Below are 23,646 nucleotides of genomic sequence, written 5' to 3' on the forward strand. Positions count from 1 at the left end.
TTCAGCCATTTTAGATCCATCTGTTGAGAGTTCTCTGTTTAGGTCTGTACCCCATTTTTTTTTTTATTGGATTATGTGTTCGTTTGGTGTCCAATTTCTTGACTTCTTTGTATATTTTGGAGATCAGACCTCTGTCTGATGTGGGGTTAGTGAAGATCTTTTCCTATTCTGCAGGCCGTCATTTTGTCTTGTTGACCATGTCCTTTGCTTTACAGAAGCTTTTCAGTTTCTGGAGGTCCCATTTATTAATTGTTTCTCTCAGTGTCTGTGGTACTGGGGTTATATTTAGGAAGTGGTTCCCTGTGCCAATGTGTTCAAGTGTACTTCCCACTTTCTTTTCTATAAGGTTCAGTGTGGCTGGCTTTATGTTGAGGTCTTTGATCCATTTGGACTTGAATTTTGTGCATGGTGATAGATATGGATCTATTTTCATTCTTCTACATGTTGACATCCAGTTATGCCAGCAGCACTTGTTAAATATGCTTTCTTTTTTTCCATTTGATTTTCTTTGCTTCTTTGTCAAAAATCAGGTGTTTGAAGATGTATGGATTGATATCCGGGTCTTCTATTTAGTTCCATTGGTCCTACTGTCTGTTCTTATGCCAATACCAGGCTGCTTTCAGTACTGTAGCTCTGTAGTAGAGTTTGAAGTCAGGGATTGTGATGCCTCCAGAAGTTCCTTTATTGTTCAGGATTGTTTTGGCTATCCTGGGTTTTTTGCTTTTCCATATGAAGTTGAATACCATTCTTTCGAGGTCTATGAAGAATTTTGCTGGGATTCTGATGGTCATTGCATTGAATCTGTAGATTGCTTTCGAGCTTGATTCTTGTAACCCACGTGGTGAAAGGAGAGGACCCTCAAAGATTGTCCTCTCCTGTCCACAAAAGCATGTACCCTCACCCATACACCACAGACCTGCACACACATGAATACTAATGAGAGTAACAACAGCAATAATATAAGAAAACATACAAAATGGAAGAGAACCATTGAGGAAGACACGGCTTCTCCCAGAGTCTAACTTGGCTCCAAGTACCCAGGGAGACTGGATATAAACAGAGATGTGAACCATTCCATAAATCCCACCATTTTGGAGAAAGGAGCTGTAGTTTATTAAGGATGGCAAACCCTAGAGCCAGGAGTGGATTTTCCACCTGAATTGTGGGTTGAGCACCCTGGTGCACTCTTTGGCAACACTGTCCCTTCTTTGTGTGTGTGTGTGCATGTGTGTGTGTGTGTGCACGCGCATGCATGTGTGCGCATATATTTTGGTTTCTGTGGCTACGATAAACACCATGACCAAAAGCAACTTGAGGGGAAAGGATTTATTTCATTTTCTACTTCCAGGTCACAGTCTCTTTTGGGGAAATCTGGGCAGGAACTCCAGGCAGGAACCATGGAAGAATGCTGCTTACCGGCTTGTTCTTTTGGATTGTACTCAGCTAGCTTCCTTATTCAAACCAGGACTACCTGCCTAGGGGTGGCATTGCCCACGGTATGCTGGGGCCTCCCATGTCAACCAACAATTAAGGCAATTCTCATCACGTAGGGCCTGAGCTGGGCCATCCCTCAGTTGAGACTCCTGCTTAGATCTTGACCCATGGTTAAGTTGACAATAAAAACTTACCAGATCCAGGCAGTGATGGCACATGCCTTTAATCCCAGCACTCGGGTCAGTAGAGGCAGGCCGATCTCTGATGACTTCAATGCCAGTCTGGTCTACAAAGTGAGTTCCAGGACAATCAGAGCTACACAGAGAAACCTTGCCTTGAAAATCTAAAACAAAACCCAAAAAACTCACCAGGGCAGGGAATTATGTTAGGGGAAGGACAGTCCAAGGCAGCCTGTGGTTCTTGAGGCTCCCTCTAACCGTGAGCAGGAAAACTTGGGGGGAGTGGGTCAGGTCAGGTTGCCACCACACAGGGAGAATCCAAAAGCATCTTAACGGTGGAGACTAGAGAAGGGAGCCTGTGATGTTCTCATCCCCCAAGTCCATGCTGCTTAAAAACCCATGAGATGCTGTCCATTCCTTTGGGGACAGTAGCTTGTTTGAAGAGTCTGTGTGTTTACCCACCATTTCTGTCAGAGAATGTCAGGTCCCTAGTGTCCTCGTCAAAGGGATAGGACCATTGCAGTATTTCTGCATGGGATCTACACAGCAAGATTTCTCAGTGGTACCCTGCATGGCCTGGGAGGGTACTGTGTGGCTACTCCCAGACGCCACTAGGTAGTGACCATCACTCATGCACTGTAATAGCAAGCTGGCGGGGCACATAGTCTTCCTCAGTGGTGGGTGGTGGTGATGGTGCTCTGAAGAAAAACTCATGGGTAGAGAAGGTGATGGGATGCACCTTAGAAATGTGCTTGGAACCTTCACGCGTAGAGGTGAAGTGAGGGAGGTCTCGTCAGGTATCAACAGGATAGCACCCCCATGTCGAAGTGTGGAGGGCTGAGAAGTTAGATTTATCCTCAGAGTCTTGGGATGCCAAATCTACTTCCTAATGTTATAATGTCACCACGCGATGGACTGTCCCCAGGCTTGGTGGCTTAAAAGAATTGTTTAGCCATTCACTGTTGCTCTCCCATCCAGGTGGGTGAAACTGCTTCCCAGCATGACTGGGTTTGGCTGGAGGACTTCACTGTCCAGCCAAGGTTACTGCTCATGTCTGGAATCAGCTGGGCCAGACTGCTATGCTTTGATGGCCGTTCAACTCCTATTTTGCTCCTGGCCCTCTGTCCCCCAGCAATGTATGAGGTCTGACCAGTGGCATGGAGGACTAAGGAGAGTAAGAGCAGTCACGTCCCCACAGGGACAAGCTTGAATCTGGCACAAGCCTGCCTCTGACACCATATTCTGGAGGCCAAAGCAGGTACCAGGCTGGTAAGGTCTCAAAGGATGGAGAGAGCATCCCATCACTAGGTGCCTAGGTCCAGTGGGATCTGGGCATCTTCAACATTGTTTATCATAGATGCTCCTGAGGGCTGAATGAGTGGATCCAAACTCTAGTTGTTGTTGGTTGGCAAAGGAAGCAGTATACCAGGCTTCTTCTTTGGGTCGTCAACCAGCTCCCAAATCATAACATAAAGAATTGTTAGTTATAAATGCTTATCCTAGCTTAGGCTCATTTCCGGCTAGCTCTTTTAACTTAAATTAACCTGTTTCTCTTTATCTACCTTTTGCCTAGGGCTTTTCCCTTTCTTTCTATGTGTCCTACTCAGTGTCTGTCTGTCTGGCGGATGCCTGACTGGCCACGGGCATCTCCCTTGTTATCTCCTCTCTTCTCTCTGGAGCCTAGATTTCTCCTCCTACTTATTCTCTCTGCCCTGCAGCCCCACCCATCCCTCTCCTGTCTGGCTATTGGCCATTCAGCTTTTTATTAGACGAATCAGGTGCCTTAGGCAGGCAAGGGGTTCCAGCAACACATCTTTACGTAATTAAACAAGCACAGCAGAAACAAGAGTAACACACCTTTACACAGTTAAACTAAGGTAGCAGAAACACATGTCGCATCCTTCACACAGTTAAAGCGATATTCTACAGTATAAATAAATGTGACACATCTTTGCCCAGTTAAAGTAATATTTCACAACAAGGCAGGGATCAGGAATGACAGGCAGTCCAGTCAGGAGATGGCAGCAGTGCCCTTCAGGAGAGGAGGTGATGTTCAGAGTCTGAGCCCGAGGTGGAGGCTACACAAGCTGCTGGTGACTGGAGGTGGCAGTAAGAGTCAGGCTGGAGTTAGGATGTTATGGGGCTTGGGCATGAGCTTTTGCTGAATTTAGGGACCATGCTCTGTGACAGGACTCCTAGGGATGGACAACTGGACTCAGCGGCCACTTTGTGTTAGAAGCAGTTCATGGTGACCACGGAGTCCTCAGTGCAGAGGACTCCAGGCTCATGCTGGGACAGCCTCATCAACCACTGGGAGATGTCTTCACTTACTGCTGAGTGGAGCATAAGGAGAAACTGACCCATTCAGCCCGATGCTGGGAAGCTGATGGCAGGCAGGGGTGGGCCTTTGTGTCTGTCAATATGGCTCCTCTGTCAGGTGTCTGGTGGTCATGGTTGTCTGAATCCTATGACCTTATGGTGTGGTGGTGTGGCCCTGGTGTGCAGCAAGTGAAGGACACCTGTCTTATGTCCTATCATTTGCCAGCAGTCTGTGGCTAATTGTTCCAAGGTCCACGTTCACTCACTGGCTTTTCTGTTAACCATGATCATTTAATGTAGCAGAAGACACTAGATACCGCTTCCCTACTGGCTCCTGATTGATTGGTGAAGCAAACAAGAAAACTAGGGCCCAGTGATGCGTGTTCATTGTGCTGGAGCACACAGCTGGCTAGTGTACCCCAAGTGGCATTTGAAGGCAGTCTGGTTCACTTTGTCTCCCCTCCCCAATTTCTGGTCTCTATCCCCAGGACAGGGGCTTGGGAACCACTAATGTGGGATGTGAATTGTGTTGGGGGGAAGCTTTTCCATTTTGTGAGTGATGGTTCCACTATCCTAGGTTCTCAGGGTCCATTGGGAGAATTGATGGAATAGAGAAATGCCAGGCAAAAGGGTGGCTGAAAAAGCAGAGATTTATTTTAATTTTCACATCTTATTTATTTGCTTTGTTGTATAATGTGTGTTTGTATGTGCATGGACTCGTGTGCCACGGGAGCCTGTGGAGGTCAGAGGACAACTCGGTGGGAGTTGATTCTCTCCTTCTCCCATGTGGGTTTCAGAGACTGAAACCAGGTCATTAGTCTTGGTAGCACATACCCTGATCTGATGAACCACCCTAGCAGCCCACAGGGAGACCCTTCAGACTCCCTACCTAGTTCTTCCACCCAGTTGGAGATACTAGCCTAGTTGTGGTGAAAATAGATTCTGATTTCTGGAACTTTAGTGACTATCTCACTGTGGCGAGTAAACCTGATGCATAGATGGGTTAGGAAGTCATGCACACTGAAACACAGACAGCCGGATGTGTTCCCTCCCATGTCTGAAGATGCAGACTCAGAACCTGTATACGCATGTGCTCGTGTACAAACCAAACAAAACATGGCTCCCAGTCCGTTGCCACTACGGTACAACAAGAGTCCCCAGTTGGCTTTCCAGGCCTTTACCTTGAAGACCAGCCAAGGGAAGCCATGTTTCCTTCATGCCTCTGCTCAAACAGGGCAGGACCCTGAGGAGGAGAGGAGGGAATAGCTCAACTAGCTCCATGTCTGCTCCTATGGCAGTCGTGTGGTTCCTCAGGAGGTCACCCTTGACATTTGTAGACAACCTAAGCACCACGGTTAGTGTTGACATCCCGCTATAAATACCACCGCTTTAAAAATAAATCCTGCCATAGGCGGGCTGGAAAATGGTGATTTTTTCCCCCCTTATGGTGTATAATTGGTGCTGCTTTTGATAGATAAGGTTTTCTCGCTGTGTAGCACAAAGCCCTAGGGACTAGGCATGGCATTGGGCAGATACTGCCTGGGGGAAAACAGGGCTATTAGTTGTCCTTCAAGGGGGCCTTCACCTTATGTGTTCAGGGACAGCCAGCAGTGTGACCATGTGGACACTGTATTAGTTACTTCTCTATTTCTGTCGTAAAATGCCATGACCAAGGCAACTTACAGAAGGATGATGCCTTTACTTGGGTTTATGGTTCCAGAGGGTTTAGGAGTCCATGATGGCTGTGTCTTGAACCCATGCGTGAATCAGAAAAACCAAACTCAAAATGATGAGAGTCTTTACACTATCAAAGTCCACCTCTGGTTACATCATTCTTCCAATAAGGCCACACCCCAAGCCTTCCAAAACAGTGCCACCAACTGGGGACCAAATATTCAAATGCTCAAGACTATGTGGGACACCTCAGTTAAACCACCACAGATGCCGTGTGTGAGACAGTGAGAGCCAGCCCCTTGGTGAGATTCTTGGCTACCAGTTTGCCCACTCTGCATCCAGAAGAGGAGATGCTCAATGGCCCAAGATAGCAGGAGGGAGGGTGGGGAAGAGTTTGTGGTCCTGCAGGAACATTTCACACTGTGGTGAGACCCACAGGAGACTCACAAAGTGGAGGACCTATAGGGGTAGAATAGAAGATAAGCCCAGGGGACTAGAAAGAATTAAAGTCCTGCTCTGGCCATGAGCTTCCGGTATTAGCAATTGTTCATGTTGCTTTGATTAAAAAAAAAAAAAAAGATCTCTGAGGGAAGCAACTTAAGAGAGGAAGGGTTCATTTTGGCTTATACTCTGAGCATCAATAGTCCATTATGACAGGAAGTCATGGTGGTGGGTGACTCTATGGAGGCAGGAGCTTGCATCTAAAATGGTTTACCTCCTCACATGTCAGTAGAGAGGGAAACACTGACGGATATTGGTGGGCAGCTCGACTTCTCCTTTACTCTTTTCTTTTTTTTCTTTTTCTTTTTTGGAGACAAGGTCTCATATAGACCAGGCTGGCCTCAAACTTACTATGTATCTGGGGATGGCCTTGAACTTCTGACCCTCCTGCCTCTACCTCCTGAGAGTTGGGATTACAGATGTGTGCCACCGTAGCCAGACGATACCAGGCGGAAGTTTGAACTCAGCACTTCATGCGCGCTAGGCAAGCATGCTGCACCCCACCCTTAATTTCTCAGTTTCCCACTCTCATTCAGTGTAAGGCCCCAGACCGTGGGATGGCACTGTCCAGGTTCAGCACGAGGCATGAGGACTTCCCTTGACAATTATTTCTGCAAACACCCCCCCCAAAGCCGCACCCACAGACTATCTCCTAGGAGATTCTAAATCCAGTTGCCAGGGAAGATAGGGCCCACTAGGGATGGTGTACGTTCCTCTCTGTTCCTGTACAGGTCAGCAGGTCGAACCCCAGAGAGTTCTCTTGTTTGGAGTCTAGCCATGTCCCTCCTTCCCAGAATGCACCAACTGTTTGATGGAATGTGAGAGAGGACAGGAGGGAACCTGAGTTCATCTCTTCCAGGGTTTGTCTGCAGCCTGTGTGGTTTGCTGCCTATTTCAGAGGCAAGCACAACCTGGGTGAGGTGGCACCCTGCAGCATCCGCCATGCCAGCCTCAGCCAGTTTGGAAAGTGGGTGTGCCCTTCTCTGTCCATGCCTCTTCTGTGCCCTCTGTCCTAGGGCTGGTTCGCAGATGCATGAGGTTCTCAGCCCCATCACCGTCTGTCTCAGTTGTCTTAGCTCCCACTGTTCACCTGGCTCCGGGAATTTCAGCTTCAAAACCAATCATATTCTCTGTCTCTCTCTCTGTGTAGCCGCATGTGCACCACAGTACATGGAGGGAGATCAGAGGACAGTTCTTTCCTGCCACCTTGTGGGAACCACGGATTGAACTCAGGTCACCAGGCCCATGTGCAAGTGTCCCGACCCGTTGAACCACCTTCCCATCTCTTCACCAGATCTTTTTTTGAGACAGCATTTCTTGCTGAAGCCAACACTCACTGAATTCATTGGGCTGGCTGTCTAGCGAGCTCAAGGGATCCCCTTGTCTCTGCTTCTCCAGTACTTACCTGCTTTTTCTGTGGGTGCTGGGGATCCGAACTTATTTCTGCATGCTTGCATGGTAGGTACTTCACCCACTATCTTCTGGCCTCCCTTACTCCTATATTTGACAAAATTTGACACTCACTGATCTGGGTTGCCATTCTCCCCGAGAAGTGTAACGTGTGAAGGTGTGGTAGGAGCCCTCCGGGAGAGCTAGTGTGTGCCTGGCCACAGCAGTTTTGGTCTTGAGTCCTCTGTCTTCCCTAGTCCCTCATAGTCAAGCCGGGCATGAATTCCTCTCCTGGGACCACAGTTAAATGCCTTAGTGCCTGCACGCAGACAAGGGAAGGCACCTGGAGTGATTGGGGACACAGGGTCCTTCGACCTCCCTGATGCCCCCACAGCAGGTGTGGCAGCGACAAATGATGGCAGAAGCTGTTCATGTGGAGAGGAGAAAACAGGGCTGGGGGCTGGAGGAGTGGTCCAGTCCCAAGCCAGACTTTCCAGTCCAGTTGTGTGGTGTCACCGGTCAGAGGAGAAGCGACATCAAATACACACAACTAGATGGTCAGCCGCGTAGACACACCAGAAAACGTTGTGGCACAAGAGACATGGTGTGGGCTGAGATCGGGCAGTGCTGGTGCAGAAGTAGAGGTCAGAGTGGCTAAGTATGGTGTTGAGGAGAGGCCAGTATCATGGCTGAGCCCTGAGTTGCCTGCCAGCTGTGGTCCAGTCTAAACTTTTCCCAAGCTGGGTAGTGGTTACTGCAGTCTCTACCGTGAAGGGAAGAAGATGGCTTGACTGGGAGCTGTCTTTCAAGGGCTGCAGAAGGAGTAGGCAGGCCTGAGCCAAGGAGATACCTGATCATGGCCTGGGAGGGAGAGGATGGGACTTGCCTGGTGGCAGATGCAAACGCCAGCAGGTATAGGAGAAGACTGGATGGTAAAGAAGCCTTTTACTGTGTTGGATATTGATTAATGATTGAAGGAAGTGAAGAATGGCTCCCATTTTCTTAGCTACAGAAGCTGGCGGCTTGATATTGGTATCCGCTGAGGTCTTCCAATATCACTGATAGAGAAATCAGGGCTTGTCTCTGGGATGAGCTGAGTCTGGACTTTGTCGGACTCCTAGGGGCTCAGAAGTAACCTCTGGCAATAAACAGAGGGGGAAGATTCTTCTGGAAGTCAAGCATACAAGAGGCAATGAGGATGGGGAAGCAGGTCAACTGACTCAGGAAGGACAGAAGCAGAACCGTGGCCATTCCCATTGTCACAGACCCATAGAAACAGCAGGAGCCCCACAGACAGATGTCCAGGGACTGTGGCTAGGGGGATTGGCCCAGAACTCGTCAGACCTGCTGAGGGATTCTTTCTGAGGGGATAGAAAAGGGCACAGCATGAGGACACCTCTGTTGTGATGTTGGCAGGGGGATTCCAGGTGAAGGATGCAGGCACAGAAATGATGGGGGGGTGCCAGTTCTCAGTGGGTATATGAGTGAAATCCATTCTTTCTGGAGGTCCTGTGACCAATGAGCCAGGTCTGAGGCAGTACTGAGGGGACATGGGTTGCCTGGAAAGGGAGACACTGAAGCCAGGACAGCTATCAGCCAACCTCTTCCCTCAGCTGCTTAAACGCCCAGTCTATTGTCCTTTGGGAACTTTGGGTGTCATTTTCCAGACACTAAGATGGCTATTCTTAGTTTTCAACTTGACTATATGTTGAATTAACTAAAACACAAGCAGCTGGGTACACCTGTGAGGGAATTTTTCTTGATTAAATTATTCAAAGTGGGAAGACCCATTTTTAATTTGGATCTTTTGAGATAGGAAGATCCACCATTAATCTGAGCCACACCTTCTGCTGGCAGCCTATATAAAGAGCAGGGGAGAAGGAAACTAGCTATCTTAGGGTTTCTTTTGCTGTGAAGAGACACCATGACCACAACAACTCTTTTTTAATTGATTTTACTGAGCTATACATTTTTCTCTGCTCGTCTCTCCCTTCTCCCCTCCTCTTCAACCCTCTCCCAAAGTCCTCATGTTCCCAATTTACTCAGGAGATCTTGTCTTTTTCTACTTCCCATGTAGATTAGATCCATGTATGTCTCTCTTAGGGTCCTCATTGTTGTCTAAGTTCTCTCGGATTGTGGTTTGTAGGCTGGCTTTCTTTGCTTTATGTTTAAAAACCACTTATGAGTGAGTACATGTGATAATTATCTTTCTGGGTCTGGGTTACCTCACTCAAAATAATGTTTTCTAGCTTCATTCATTTTCCGGCAAAATTCAAGATGTCATTATTTTTTTCTGCTGTGTAGTACTCCATTGTGTAAATTAACCACATTTTCCTTATCCATTCTTTGGTCAAGGGACATTTAGGTTGTTTCTAGGTTCTGGCTATGACAAACAATGCTGCTATGAATGTAGTTGAGCACATGTCCGTGTGGTATGATTGAGCATCCTTTGGGTATATACCCAAAAGTGGTATTGTTGGGTCTTGAGGAAGGTTGTTTCCTCATTTTCTGAGAAATTGCCACACTGATATCCAAAGCAGATATTCCAGCTCGCACTGGGAGTGCATCCCATCAGCAATGCAGAAGAGTTCCCTTTACCCCACAACCTTTCCAGCATAACTTGTCATCAGTGTTTTTTATCTTGGCCATTCTTACAGGTATAAGATGAAATCCCAGCATTGTTTTGATTTGCATTTCTCTGATGGCTAAGGATGTTGAACATTTCCTAAAGTGTCTTTCAGCCATTTTAGATTCCTTTGTTGAGAGTTCTCTGTTTATGTCTGTACTTTATTTTTTATTGGACTATTTGCCCATTTGATGACCAATTTATTGAATTCTTTATATGTTTTGGAGATCAGTCCTCTGTCTGATGTGGGGTTGGTTCCCATTCTATAAGCTGTCGTTTTGTCTTGTTGACCGTGTCCTTTGCTTTACAGAAGCTTTCAGTTTCAGGAGGTCCCATTTATTAATTGTTTCTCTCAGTGTCTGTGCTACTGGGGTTATATTTAGGAAGTGATCTCCTGTGCCAATGCATTCAAGTGTACTTCCCACTTTCTCTTCTATGAGGTTCAGTGTGGCTGGCTTTATGTTGAGGTCTTTGATGCATTTGGACTTGAGTTTTGTGCATGGTGATGGATATGGATCTATTTTCATTCTTCTACAGGTTAACATCCAGTTATGTCAGCACCATTTGTTAAAGATGCTTTCTTTCTTCCATTGTATAATTTTAGCTTCTTTGTTAAAAATCAGGTGTTTGAAGGTATGTGGATTAATATCTGGGTCTTCTATTTAGTTCCATTGGTCCTCCTGTCTGTTCTTATGCCAATACCAGTCTGTTTTCAGTACTGTAGCTCTGTAGTAGAGTTTGAAGTCAGGGATTGTGATGCATCCAGAAGTTCCTTTATTGTACATGATTGTTTTGGCTAGCCTGGGTTTTTTGCTTTTCCATATGAAGTTGAATGCCGTTTTTTCGAGGTCTTTGAAGAATTTTGCTGGGATTTTAATGGGCGTTGCATTGAATCTGTAGATTGCTTTTGGTAAGATTGCCATTTTTACTATGCTAATTCTACCTACCCGCGAGCATGGGAGATCTTTCCACTTTCTGGTGTCTTCTTCAACTTCTTTCTTCAAAGATTTAAAGTTCTTGTCATACAGGTCTTCCACTTGTTTTGTTAGAGTTACTCTGAGATATTTTGTGCTATTTGGACCATGGCAACTCTTAAGAAGGAAAGCATCTAATCAGGGCTGGCTTACAGCTTCAGAGGTTTAGTCCATTATCATCATGGCAGGAAAGATGATGACATGCAGACAGATGTGCTGGAGAAGGAGCTGAGAGTTCTACATCGGGATCTACAGGCAGCAGTTGTGAACCGTAAACCATTAGGCAGGCTGAAACTTCTGAGACCTCAAAGCCCACCCCCACAGTGACACATTTTCTTCAACAAAGCCACACCTACTTGAACAAGGTCACACTTCTTTATAGTGCCACTCCCTATGAAGCAAGCATTCAAACACATAAGCCCATGGGGGGCCATTCCTATTCAAGCTACCACACTAGATCTCTTTGCCCGCTCTTTCTCGCGCTGGCAAGTCCATTCCTTCATTGTCTTCAGAGCTTGCTTCTTTGTGATTCCAGCACATACTGAAGATCAACTGAGACATCCAGCCTCATGGACTGAGCAACTACTAGGTACTTGGACCTTCCTTTGGTAGATAGCCATTGTTGGACTAGCTGGACCACAGCCTGTAAGCCATTGTAACAAATCCCTTTTCTATATATACATAGATTCATTCTGTAAGTTCCGTTCCTCTAGAGGGTCCTGAGTAATACAGGCAGTGTCCCACTTTTCTTTGAGACAAGGTCTCTAACTGACCTAGAACTCTCTGATTAGTCTAGGTTGGTCAGCAAGCCCTAGGCATCATCTTGTCTCCACCTCTCTAGTGCTGGGATTATATTCAAATACCACTGCACTTAGCTTTTTATTATTTTTATTTTATTTATTATTTTTATTGAGCTATACATTTTTCTTCATGCCCCCCTTCCTCCCCTCTCCCCTTCTACCCTCTCCCAACCCCCATGCTCCCAATTTACTCAGGAGATCTTGTTGTTTTCTCCTTCCTATGTAGATCTTACGGTCCTCTTTGTTGCCTAGGTTCTCTGGGATTGTGATCTGTAGACTTGTTTTTCTTTGCTTTATGTCTAAAAACCACTTATTAGTGAATATATATTATATTTGTCTTTCTGGGTGTGGGTTACCTCTCTCAATATGTTTTCTCTAGATCCATCCATTTGTCTGCAAATTTCAAGATGTCATTTATTTTTTACTGCTGTGTAGTATTCCATTGCATAAATGTGCCACATTTTCCTTATTCATTCTTTGGTTGAGGGGCATCTGGGTTGTTTCCAGGTTATTGCTAATACAAATAAGCTGCTATGAACATAGTTGAGCACATGTCCTTGTGGTATGATTGAGCATCTTTTGGGTATATACCCAACAGCAGTATTGCTGGGTCTTGAGGTAGATTGTATCTTAATTTTCTGAGAAATCGCCATACTGATTTCCAAAGTGGCTGTACCAGTTTGCACTCCCACCAGTAATGGAGGAGTGTTCCCTTTACCCCACAACCTCTCCAGCATAAGATGTCATCAGTGTTTTCGATCTTGGCCATTCTTACAGGTCTAAGATGGAATCTCAGAGTTGTTTTGATTTGCATTTCTCTTGTGACTCAGGATGTTGAGCATTTCTTCAAGTGTCTTTCAGCAGGTACACTCCAGTACTTTAGTATAGCAGTGACTTCGACCGTACTTAGCTTTTAAATGTGAGTTCTGGGGTTTGAACTCAAGTCCTCATGCTTTCGCGGCCAGCACTTTACTGCCAGAACCATCGCAGCTGTGCTCTTAGGCTAATGCAGGGGAGGTGAAAGTGACTTACCTCCACCTGGGGCTACAGCCTGCATCAGCTTTGTGCGTCCCAGCAGGAAGCGCATGAATCTCTTTCCCCTGCGACCTCTGAGGACCCCCCCCCCCCCGCAGCTCTGGAGCCACGTCTGCGTTTGGCTAATATGTCTCCTGCGTCCTCGTGAGGAGTGTGGTCTCCTCCTCTCCCTAATCACTTCCTTCCCAGCACTAAATAAAGAGTGCCCAGGCTGCATTTAGCAGCACCCACTTCCAAAATAAACAGAAGCACAGAAATTAGCTAGGATAATAGTGCCGTTCCCCAGCTGCAAGGCAGCGGCTGCACAGGGTCCATAGCATGGGGAGGAGGCCCACCTGCTCCTCTGGGAGTTCGAAGATGGCCATGGTGGCAGTCAGAGATGTGCAGGCTTTGTACTTTGACATCCTCGGATGGTGTCCAGGCTCTGCCATGCTCTAGCTGTGTGGTGTTAGGCAACACATTTGGCTTCTCCGAGACTGTTGTAGGATAACCATGGCGGCACAGGACTCATCATTAACTTGGTAAAACACTGGCCTGTGGTTGGTCCAGCCTGTGTCTTTAATTGCCATCATCATCTTACCAAGGTCACGGTGGTCACTTGTAGGGCTAGTGGCAGAGCCCTTGATCACCCCACTGGTCAGTGTTTGGGGGTGATGTGGGTTGGATGCGAAATGTCCTTCATAGGATCACGTGCTTGAACCATCGAGCCCCAGGTGGTGATACTGTTCTGGGAAGTTGTGGAGATGTGAAGTTCTACTGCTTGGTGGAGGTGTGCCGCGGGGGTCCTCTGATGGTGACAGTGTCACCTTGCTTCTGCTCCCCCTCACTACGGATAGAGTCACCTGGTACCTTGCCTTCCCCTCCATGATGAACTGATGTCTTTGAAACCGGGATCTTGTCCAAACCCTCCCATCCTTAGGCATTCTATTAGGACCTGGTGACTGATGTAGAGTCCCAGCACTCCCTAGGAACCCAGAGACTCTGATAGATGTGTCCAGGGCTCTGCTGCTGGGGGATGGGGGAAATCCTCCATACCTTTTGTCCTAAGAATGCATTGTACTTCATGCTAAAGTGGAGGGGAAGTGAAGACTGCAGTAGTTATGGTTAGAAATCGCCAGGACCAAATTGACAACCAAGTGAGGGGCTGGGGTGTGGCTCAGGGGTAGAGCACCTGCCTAGAATCCCCCAGTGAGGAGCTGGGGTGTGGCTCAGTGGTAGAGCACCTGCCTAGAATCCCCCAGTGAGGGGCTGGGGTGTGGCTCAGGGGTAGAGCACCTGCCTAGAATCCCCCAGTGAGGGGCTGGGGTGTGGCTCAGGGGTAGAGCACCTGCCTAGAATCCCCCAGTGAGGGGCTGGGGTGTGGCTCAGGGGTAGAGCACCTGCCTAGAATCCCCCAGTGAGGGGCTGGGGTGTGACTCACGGGAGAACCAACCAAACATATAAAGACAGACAGACAGGAGGACTCCATGAAAACACACCTACTCCCCTACCCCATCTCCTGCTCAGGAAGTCAGACCTGAAGGACTCAACTCTAGGGCGGGCAGCAAGGGTCCAGATGGCACACTGCCTGTGGATCTTCTGTCCTAGGCTTTAGCTGATATGGATGGAGATGTCTGAAAAGCGTGCGCATGTGCCAGAGTGCAGTTTTGCCTCTTGTTGTTCCCCTAACACGATGCGACTATTTACACAGCATCAGGTGTTCTATGCCATCTAGAGATGGTGGGAAGGATGTGGAGGAAGTGTTTGTCAACACCGCCTTGGTGTGCAAGGGGTCTGAGGAGCTAGGGTTTTGGTGTCCCTAGGGTACCTCTCATGGCTGTTTGATGGTCCTCTGTCTGCCTTGTCTTTAGCCAGATGGGATGACCCAGCCCAGCCCGTGTGAACAGGTTATAGTAACTGTCTTATGGGATTTTGTTCGTATCTTGAGGAGTTCTGTTTTCCCAGCATCCTGAGTTCCTGTGAGCATTTCCATAGCAACAGTGAAACCATCACTTTTGTCTGCGGAGGTGCAGGATAATTACAGCTCTGGAGTTCCCTGGGAATGACTTATGGAGACAGCAAAGGGGATGCAGAGGTCATGGTGCCTGAACACTGCACCCAGGGAAGACTTTACTTTTCCAGGCCGACAAACAACCAGCTGAAATTCTGTGTCTATTGAAAACAGAGGCTCAGCCCAGGCTGAAGGCTAGGCTCAGTGGTAGAGCCCCTGCCTAGAGTCCCCCAGTGAGTGGCTGGGGTGTGCTCAGTGGTAGAGCCCCTGCCTAGAATCCCCCAGTGAGGGCCTGGGGTGTGACTCAGGGGTAGAGCCCCTGCCTAGAATTCCCCAGTGAGGGGCTGGGGTGTGGCTCAGGGGTAGAGCACCTGCCTAGAATCCCCCAGTGTGGGGCTGACGGTGCAGCTCAGAGGTAGAGAGCAGAGGTCTAGAGTGCAGAAGGATATGATTTATCACCACTATGGCAAACAGGTTCCACACTGTTTCAGAGGAGAATGGATCTTTAGGTGCCATGAAGCGAGGACGCTCACGGAACAGTGTCACTAGCCTTCCCCCAGAGACATGTCTCTCCTTTCATGATGTAACTTTAAAATGCTGACATCAGGGGATGGGGGTGTGCAGCTTAGTTGGTAGGGTACATGCTATCACACATGGGCCATGGATTCAGCTCTAGGTAATGCACAAATCAAATGTGATGGTTCAGACCTGCATCTTAGCCCCGGGGAGGTTGAAGCAGGAGGATCAGAAATTTAAGTCATCCTCAGCTACCTAAGTTTGTTCCAGGCCAGCCCGACACCAAACTGTCATGGTGCCACATGTGTATTATATGAACATGCTGGGAGCTGAGGCAGGAGGATCACAATTTCACGGCCAGCCTGGCTGCTTATCAATCCTGTCATCAATCAATCAATCATCAACCAACCAACCAATCAATCCAAAACCAACTAAATATAGTAAAATGAAACCACAACAAAAACCCAAGACTCAATAAAATTGCTAGATTAAAAATAAACTATAATAAACCATGAACTAGTTCAAGCAGAAGAGCCAGGCAGCCATGCTAAGTCTCTCTGTCCCATGTGCCAGGGTCCCCCTCCACCATAAGCATAAGAATATTGGTGACCGTCAGAGGATGCCTCGAAAGAAGGTAACAGGTCTGCAGGGTCTGTTACAGGTGGGAAACCCCACTTATTTGTTTCTGAGGGCGCGGTTGGACTTTGGTCTCTGGTACCCAGGTGGTATGTGTCGAAACCTTCCTGCTTTGGGAGGAACCTAGACTTATAGGTGAGAGATTCAGACTTCAAGGGGTTAACTTAGTGGGCGAGAGTGCCTTCATTGCAAGGGTGAGGGATGGAGTTCAGGTCCCGAGCACCCACAAAAAGCTAGGCATCTCCTCTAATCCCAGCCCTGGGAGCGGGAGTCAGGAGTAGATACGGAAGAATCCTGAGGACTTCCTGACCAGATAACCCAGTCGATCAGCTAGTTCCAAACTGATGAGAGACCCTGTCTCAAAAAATAAGGCAGAGAGTTCTATAGGGAAGTACCCGATGTCATCCTCTGCTCTCTGAGTACATGCAAGGGTGTGTGCACCTGCATACTCATGTGTATATGCATGCATATACCACACACACACATACACACACACACACACACACACACGTGCACACACACACACACGATTCAAGCTTTGGAAAAGGTGACCATACGTATTTCATAATATAAAAAACTAAAGAAGGAAGTAAAAATTAAATGGGAATGTTTTGTTCCCGGCAACCTCCAGGCTGGGAAGCATCTCACATAGGAGGTTCATCCTCACGCATGTGCTGGTGCAGTCAGGCCGGAGGTTGGGCAAAGTGACAGTACTTGGGTTCTGCAGCCTGTGACATTCTTGTTGATCCTCGTGACTGGGATTCTGGGGTGGGTGGGCTGGATGATCAGAGGTCAAAGGTGAGCATCAGCCCCTGAGTTCTGAGGGCTTGAACTTGTCTTTCTAATGAAGATGGCTGGATAGTCCCTAAGCAAATGAGAAACTACCTCATGCATTGGGACCGTCTCTGGGGGACATACCGAAGGACAGAGCTAGTGGGAGGGGTAAATTGGGACTCTGAGGTTCTGCGGAAGGTATGGACTCTGGTGTTGATCCTGCATAAATGTGCACTTTACCTGTTGTATGAGACCATGCCTCAGTTTCCCCATGGTCGCAAAAGGAGAGTTATAGCATTCTCCTCTAGTGTTTGTGGAGGGTCATGTGATTTTGATGCAGGTAAGAAGCTGGAAGCGATACAGGCTGGGCAGGAGCAGATAGGAGCCTTGTCTGGTGTTTGCAAAATACCTGAGCTGAAGCAGAGGAAGAGGAGCGAACGCCTTCCCACGCCACGCTGGGGGAAGAGGAGGTTCCCTCTCCCTAAGCCTCAGCTCTGCCAGATCTCCTGTGCTGTGAATATAGACAGCCAAAGCAGGGGAGGGTGCCTGGGGACCAGGGTTTCCCAATCTCTCTGCCTCCCAGGGAAGAAGCCTGGGAGAGGAGGCGGGTGTGTCGTGCCGCTCCCGAGGGTGGGGGCAGAGAAAGCCTGCTGTACGTGCATGGTGGTGGGCAGCAGGTGCTCAGGGGCCTCCCTGTCCCCACAGCATATGCGAGAGGCTGCTGAACGGCGGCAACAGCTGGAGTTGGAGCATGAGCAAGCCCTGGCTATCCTCAATGCCAAGCAGCAGGAGATCCAGCTTCTGCAGCAGGTGAGCACAGGAGTGTGTGAGAGAGAATGGTGTGTGTGTGTGTGTGTGTGTGTGTGTGTGTGTGTGCGTGTGCGTGTGTCTATGTGCTTGGCTGGAAGGGTGGGGTGTGTGTATGAGCTGGGCCTGAGAGGGTAAGGCATGTGTATGCACATGTGTGTGCATGTCTACTGGGCCTGGGGAGGTTTTTGTAACTGTGCACCAGGCTGAGTCTCGGGGGCTGCAGAGCCCCTTTGTGGCCTTCATTTCACCCCAAGCCCTGGTTTCCCTGAGGCCGACTCTAGGCTCTGTCTTGTCACACACAAACCCTGCAAAGCTGTCCCATCAGGTGTCAGGCTGAGGCAGGAAAGGCATGCAGACAGTTCCAGTTCCTGCCAGGGGCGTGTCTTGCTTAAGCTTTGGGGAAGCAGGTTGCTCACTGACTTCACCCTGGCCTGGGATAAAATCCTGTCCCACGGAAAGGCACAGGCCAGGCCAGGCCAATGCTATGGCCTGTGGTGGAGGGGTGGGAACCTAGGCTATGTCCGTGTGAGTTCGGCACATTCCTGCCATGGCCTGTTATAATATCACTGGATGGAAGGTTTTGAGTTCATAGCTGCTGTTGTTATTAAATGGTATTATTACATGTGTTATTAAATGGTAAACCTAGGTATATTTATGGCAAGATTCCAGAGAGAGAGAGAGAGAGAGAGAGAGAGAGAGAGAGAGAGAGAGAGAGAGAGAGGTGAGGAAGTCAAGAGAAAAAAACAGGAGAGAGCCTTCCTGCTGGGGAAGGAAGGAGGCAGGTCCAGAGTCAGGTATGTCTTCCACCACACTGTGATGGGTGGTGGTGAGGAAACCCCTCCCCACCTCAGCCCAAGCTTGCTTTGCTGGCCTGTCTCTTTCCCAGGTAGAAAGATTCCTATTGCAAGAACAGGGGCTGGGAGGGAGGGGCACCGAAGAATTAGAATATGGAGACCAGAGTCTGACTGGCTATCATCTCTCTCTTCTCTTGCTTGAAGCCGAGTGTCTCTGGCTCAGTGCTGGCCAGGACGGGTAGTGGGTGATTCTTGTAACTTCTGTGTGACCCCATGCCTGTCTGATGATCGTCAGGGGTCTTTGATCTTACAAGGATACTCAATTGCTCGACCCAACTGGGCGGTGATAAAAATCTGTCTGCTTTTCCCAATCAGAGGCAACAGGTAGCTGAATTTTGAAGCCCCCTTTTCTAGTCAATATCCGAGACCTTGTATTAGGTATAGATTTCATTAAGCTGCTGTTCGTGGGGACTGTCACAACCACACTGCCTGTCATAACAAGTTGGCCAGAACGTTGAGAAACAATATTGTGTCAGGATATTATCCTTCCTCCCCAGGGCTGGGAGGAGCGGGATGCTATTCATTACAACTTGGACGCTGCATCCCCCTGCCGGGTCCATCTGAGACAGATAAAGAGTCTGCAGCAATACAAACAATATCTAATAAGGGTGACAGGATATGGCTCCTCCACAGATGGCTCCCTGGGAGCCTGGGGTCATATTGACTGCGTGGCTCTCTGATTAGAAAAGGAGCCAGCCCCACCTGCCTGCTCAGCTTTTCTTCTGCCATCCAATTTCCCTTGAACCTTTTCGTCCCTTCATTATGCTCTTTATTTTGGACATACGGGAGCTTCTTCATCTGTGAGGACACAGGAAGAGAAACTGGGTAAAATCAAATGCCAGTTCTGTAACGTCTGAGAGACAATGGCTCGAATCAAACAGCAGCAGTAATGGCAGTGGAAGGGGACGTGGAATGAGACAGCGAAATCTTCCCCAAGTTCAGGGTCCATTTGGTCTTCTCTGGGCACAGTCTGAGCACTGCCCATGCTGTCCCCGCCTTCCTCAGTGTTGCCACTTTCGCTAGACACTGAGCAGGTCAACAAGGGAGATATGGTGTCCCGGGAGCCCCAGGTGTTCCCATCTCGGAATGGAGGTAAACGAAGAAGTCTGACAAAACTATCAGACCCCATGATGGCTAACACCTTGAAGGTAATCAAAACCTCTCAGGGTCCTGAGCTATTGCAATATTGTGTAACTGTCATGTTCTGAGAGTTCGCTCCCAACCAAACCACACTCGGTACCAGCATGGGTGATATCGAGCTGCATCTGCTTGTTGGTTTGGGAACATCAGGGTTTTAGGACAGGTTAATCTGTAGCGGGTACTCACAGTGATCACTGGGTGAACTCCGGAGCTGGGGATCCAGGTTGGCACTGAGGACAGGTAAGATGCTGTCCCTACGCGGCCCTCACCGCAGTGCCTCTGTGAGATAGAGACGGTCAATTCTTGCCCTTGCACATGCCCCTCACATCCCGGTAGCCTCTGCGGAGTGGCTTGTGACCATGGCAGTCAGCCCTCTTAGGACCTGGGCAATGTAGCCTTCCTCCTCTACAGCTACAATCAAGGAGCTTGTGGTTGCAGATGGGCTGGAGGTCCTGGGATGTAAGCCTGATCCCACGGTGACCTCTTCAGAGCCATTCCTAGAATATCACTTCTGAGGCTGCAGATCGTCAGAGTCTCAGGTCATCGGTGCCCTTGCTCCACAAGACAACAAGCTACTGTCTCTACGAAGGTTTGCCCATAGGAGCCGTGGGCTTCAGTGTGACCGTTCTCAATCCTGGGTGTGTTTCTGAAGGGAGAGGTCCAGAAGAGCCAGCCAGAGTGTGCTGCACGGCGTCTTTTTTTGTGAATTTCTGCACTTCCCATGGAAGTCGAGGCTGTGTTGTATGTGGAGAGTGGGGTACGCACAGACCAACACCGCACATTGACTCAGAACAGCATGGGCCCTGTCGTTACTTGGGCTTCTGGGGATGGCAGCCAGGACCTTGTCCAGACTAGGCAAGTGTTCTGCCACGGAGAAGTGCCTGAAGCTTCGGGCACCAGTCTTCCATTTTCCCAGACATGCCCCTGGGATGTGGACATGTCCTTGTCACCATCTCAGCCCTGATGAACGTCAACTCGAGGCTCCTGCCTGAGGCCCGGCAGCCCCAGTAGTTATAAGGCGCCCATTTAAACTATCTTCAATCACAGCAATAAAAATGACTCTGCTTAGCTCCATTCCACGCTTAGAGCCATTGCCCCGGCGCAGGAGGGCTCCTGGGCCAAGTGTCCTACGCCTGTGTCCCGTGTCTCTCCTATGTGCACGTCTGTCTCCAATCTGACACTGCAGCTGTGGACTGTCCCTCTCTCCTGGACCACTGCCCCTGCAGGTGATAGGTCCTTTCCGTTCTGGAGAGCGCTGTAGGCATCCGTGGGAGCCATAACTCTTCCTCCGTGCTCCTTCGTCTGCACGCATCCTGTCTCCACGAAGGTCACACATCCCCCCCACCATGTTGGCAGTGGCCCCAAAATGAGCCTTGCTTAAGTCACTGCTGAGATTTTTTTTTTCCCCAAGACTCTAGAGCTGCCAACATGGAGTGTTAAATTTAACAATCTATTCCAATCGCCCAAATGGCCCAGCTTGGAAGTGGCCTATGAAAATGAACTCCTGATCAGCCTCCAGAGGCAGAGATGGAGTCACCGCTGCCAAGTTGGCCCGGCCTCCCCAGCCTGCCTGAGTGCTTTGTTGATTGAACCCTGACAGTTGAAAACTGTCTTTGACTCGATGACAGAGATATTTATAAAACCTCTCTGTTCCCCGGCTGTTCCTTCACCCCTCCTGCCCCATTTTGTTATTTCTTCTGTCATTGTTGCTGTTTTGTTGTGAAAGGAACAATTTCAAGTGTCAACGCGTGAGCCGAATTCAATAACCGTGTGATTAGCGGGCCTCGTTCTAGCCGCTTGCCGGGCTCGTATACCCTCGTCGGGAATCTGCGAGAATGAGATGCGTGCTGAATGAGCTTTACGGAAATCTTGGGCTTGTTCTCCTTTGAGTCCTTGCCACGGAGCTGAGTTCTTGCCTCGGCCCAACCCACACGCATTCTCACAGCGGAAGAGATGAGGTAATGCTCACTTCTCACCCTCGACAGTGCAAAGTCCAGGCTGATACTCTCCCCAAATGGAAACCCCAGTGTGAGCCCAGATGGGCACGTGGCTGCTTAATTAGAGCAGGTGATGAGGCAGGAGACTGGAGTGCCCAGAAACAAGCTAATTCACAGGCTGAAGAGCGGGGGCATTGGGCATGTAGCTCCGTTGCTACAGCCCTTGCCTAGCATGCACAAGGCCCTGGGGTCAACCTTCGGTATGGCAGACTTTGTTGTGACAGCACGTGCCTGTCGCCCCAGCACATGGGAGGTGAAAGGAGGAAGATCACAAGTTTGTCTTTGGCTACATGGTGAGTTCGAGGCCAGCTTGGGCTACATGAAATCTCATCTCAGAATAAAACAATAAATGAAGCTGAAAAATGTTTGGAGGCACAGATGAGTCCCGCTTAGACACACAGCCTGGCAAGGCAGGGGCCTGAGCTGTCTCTTTATTCCATCCCATGATGCAACTGCAAACCCCTTGAGCCTCAGTTTACCCACTTTTGGTGTGAGCATCAATTCTTACCAGTGGGCAATGGCATTTATCCCAGAAGGGTTGTCTGCCTATATTAGCACAGTGTGACTTCGGGCACAGTCAGGTCCAAGGCTTTAACCAGCTGCCTCAGGCACGCATGAATCCCAAATGCTATCATAATTCATTTCTCTCTGTCTTCCCCCGAGAAAGCTTCATCTTTGGCTTCAATGTGGAGGCCCACAGCACTCTACCTTTTCCCCTCATGATAAGATGGCCACAGTTGCTCCAACTTCTCATCTCAAGTCCCAAAGAAAAGGGCCCTCCTATTCTCTCAGCACCCTCCAGCACAGGCTCCCGGCGGGAATTAGTCTCTGTGGTCACAAAGGAGAGAGTCTGGGATTATCTTTAATCTCTTCCTTCAGCAGTATAAATTCATACTCTCTTCTCAGGTGATGAGGCCGTGAAGGCAAATATGACATGAACTGTCACTATGCTGGGACCTCAGGAGCAGTGGGGACAGGAAACAATGAGGTTGCATTTAAATTTTTTGGGTAAACTGCCGTTAGTCAGACAGGGGCTCTCATGCAAAACTTCTTCAGTAAAATGTGCGACGTGTCTTCTTCTGTGTGGTGTGGCTTTAACTGTGGGAAGGGGGCAGGCCCCTGCCGCAGGTTGGGGGTGTGGGACTCCATGCACCATGGCGTCTCCTTTGGGTGAGGGCGATCTGAGGAGGACCTGGACCATCAACAGGATAGTGCCACCTTTCCCAGGTAGGAGGATGGATGAGAAGACAATGTTCCTCAGGGGTAGCATGGAGATCCCATGGCTCTGGTTCAAACCCCTATGCTGCCTTCTCAGTTGCAGGGCCAGAGACATCTCCGTGTAGCCCTAGCTGTCCTGGAACTCACTCTGTAGACCAGGCTGGCCTCAGACCTATAGAGATCCACCTGCCGCTGTCTCCCCAATGCTGGGACTAAAGGCATGTGCCACCACATCTATCTCCAACTACCATTCTTTTTTTTTTTTTAAAAAAAGCTTTTTTTTATTTATTCTTTGTGTCTTACATCATGCGTCTCCACCTCATTCATTTTCCTGTCCCTTCATATCTATCCTCTGCTCTTGCAACCTGCTTCCCCATAATAAAATTTAAAAGAAAAGGAAGGAAAACTCAATCTCATCATGGAAGCTGTAGTGTAACATAGTGAGTCACACAGTAAACCCGTTTATCCACATAGCTTTGCTTGCAAGTGTTCATTGCAAAGAGTCATTGGTTTGGTTCAAGGCCTCTGGTTTCTGCTACGCTATTGATACTGGGCCCTCACTGGGACTCCTCTTGGATATCCTGTTGTTGTCTTGTATTGTGGAGATCCTGCAGGACTGGTACCTTCATGTGCTCCAGCAGACCATAGATGAGGTGGATGTTGGGGTGGACCAACTACCCTGGTTCTGGGCTGGGTTGGTCAGCCAGGCTGCTCTCCTCCATCCTCACCACCAGGGTGAGCTCTCCAGCATTGTCCTGGCTAGTTCACCCCTTGTAGAGA

General features: G+C 48.8%; 1 protein-coding gene across 8 annotated transcripts in view; it reads left to right on the forward strand.

Moving 5' to 3' along the window:
- Positions 1-23,646, forward strand: part of Rimbp2 (RIMS binding protein 2) — a 190,343-nt gene that overhangs the window by 110,287 nt on the left and 56,410 nt on the right. For all 8 annotated transcript variants that reach the window (XM_087903610.1, XM_087903611.1, XM_087903607.1 and 5 more), the window contains one exon: positions 17,553-17,657. In XM_087903610.1, coding sequence (XP_087759736.1) covers positions 17,556-17,657 — 102 coding nt within the window. In that variant the 5' untranslated portion in view covers positions 17,553-17,555. The remainder of the gene's footprint in view (positions 1-17,552; positions 17,658-23,646) is intronic.

Source organism: Myodes glareolus, chromosome 2 (assembly GCF_982192425.1).
Source record: "Myodes glareolus chromosome 2, mMyoGla1.1, whole genome shotgun sequence".
NCBI lineage: Eukaryota > Metazoa > Chordata > Mammalia > Rodentia > Cricetidae > Myodes > Myodes glareolus.